The 630-nt window shown below is 67.6% G+C and overlaps 1 protein-coding gene across 1 annotated transcript in view; it reads right to left on the reverse strand.

Moving 5' to 3' along the window:
• Positions 1–308: 308 nt before the first annotated feature.
• Positions 309–630, reverse strand: part of ANAPC2 (anaphase promoting complex subunit 2) — a 7,218-nt gene continuing 6,896 nt past the window's right edge. Inside the window, exon 13 of the mRNA XM_007947071.1 lies at positions 309–544. Coding sequence (XP_007945262.1) covers positions 309–544 — 236 coding nt within the window. The remainder of the gene's footprint in view (positions 545–630) is intronic.

Raw genomic sequence — 630 nt, forward strand, 5'->3', positions numbered from 1 at the left:
TGCCCTGGGGCACCCACCAGGAAACTGGCCTCGAAGTCCCACTGCACCCTCCCCACCAGAGCCAGCCCCACAAAGTCACCAAGACAGGGACAGTGAGCCAGGCAGCTTTAATCCGGTTGTGTGCGTGGCATGTGTGCTGTGTGTGTTGTGTGTGGCGTGTGTGTTGGGAGACAGCCCGCCCCAGTGCTGTCCGTCCTGTGCACCAGGCCTGCAGGGAGGCGGTGAGGAGCTGGCTAGCCGCCCTGCCCCCGCGGGCGCCGCCTGCCCCCGTGGGCGCCGCCTGCCCCTGCGGGCTCCGCCTGCCCAGGTCAGCTGCAGTTTTTGGGCAGGCGGTAGACGCCAGCAGAGTAGACGAGCTGGTGGTCTCGCACCTTCCTCTGCAGGTAGCCCTGGAGCTCCTGCAGGTCGATCTCGGCCAGCGCAGGGCCCGTCATGACGAACATGCGTAGCATGCTGTAGATGCGCTCCAGGGACAGGCTCTCCAGGTTGGTCAGCATGGCCTGGATGTAGGTCCAGAAGAGCTGGCCGGCCCGCAGGAGCCGCTGGGTGGATGGCCTCAGGAGCGGCCCCCACTCCCAACGGCACTGCCCCAGCCCTACCCCGGAGCCTACCCCAAGCTCCCCCTGCCCC

This window comes from Orycteropus afer, unplaced genomic scaffold, assembly GCF_000298275.1.
Source record: "Orycteropus afer afer isolate SDZICR_OR568_19922 unplaced genomic scaffold, OryAfe1.0 scaffold00174, whole genome shotgun sequence".
Lineage (NCBI taxonomy): Eukaryota > Metazoa > Chordata > Mammalia > Tubulidentata > Orycteropodidae > Orycteropus > Orycteropus afer.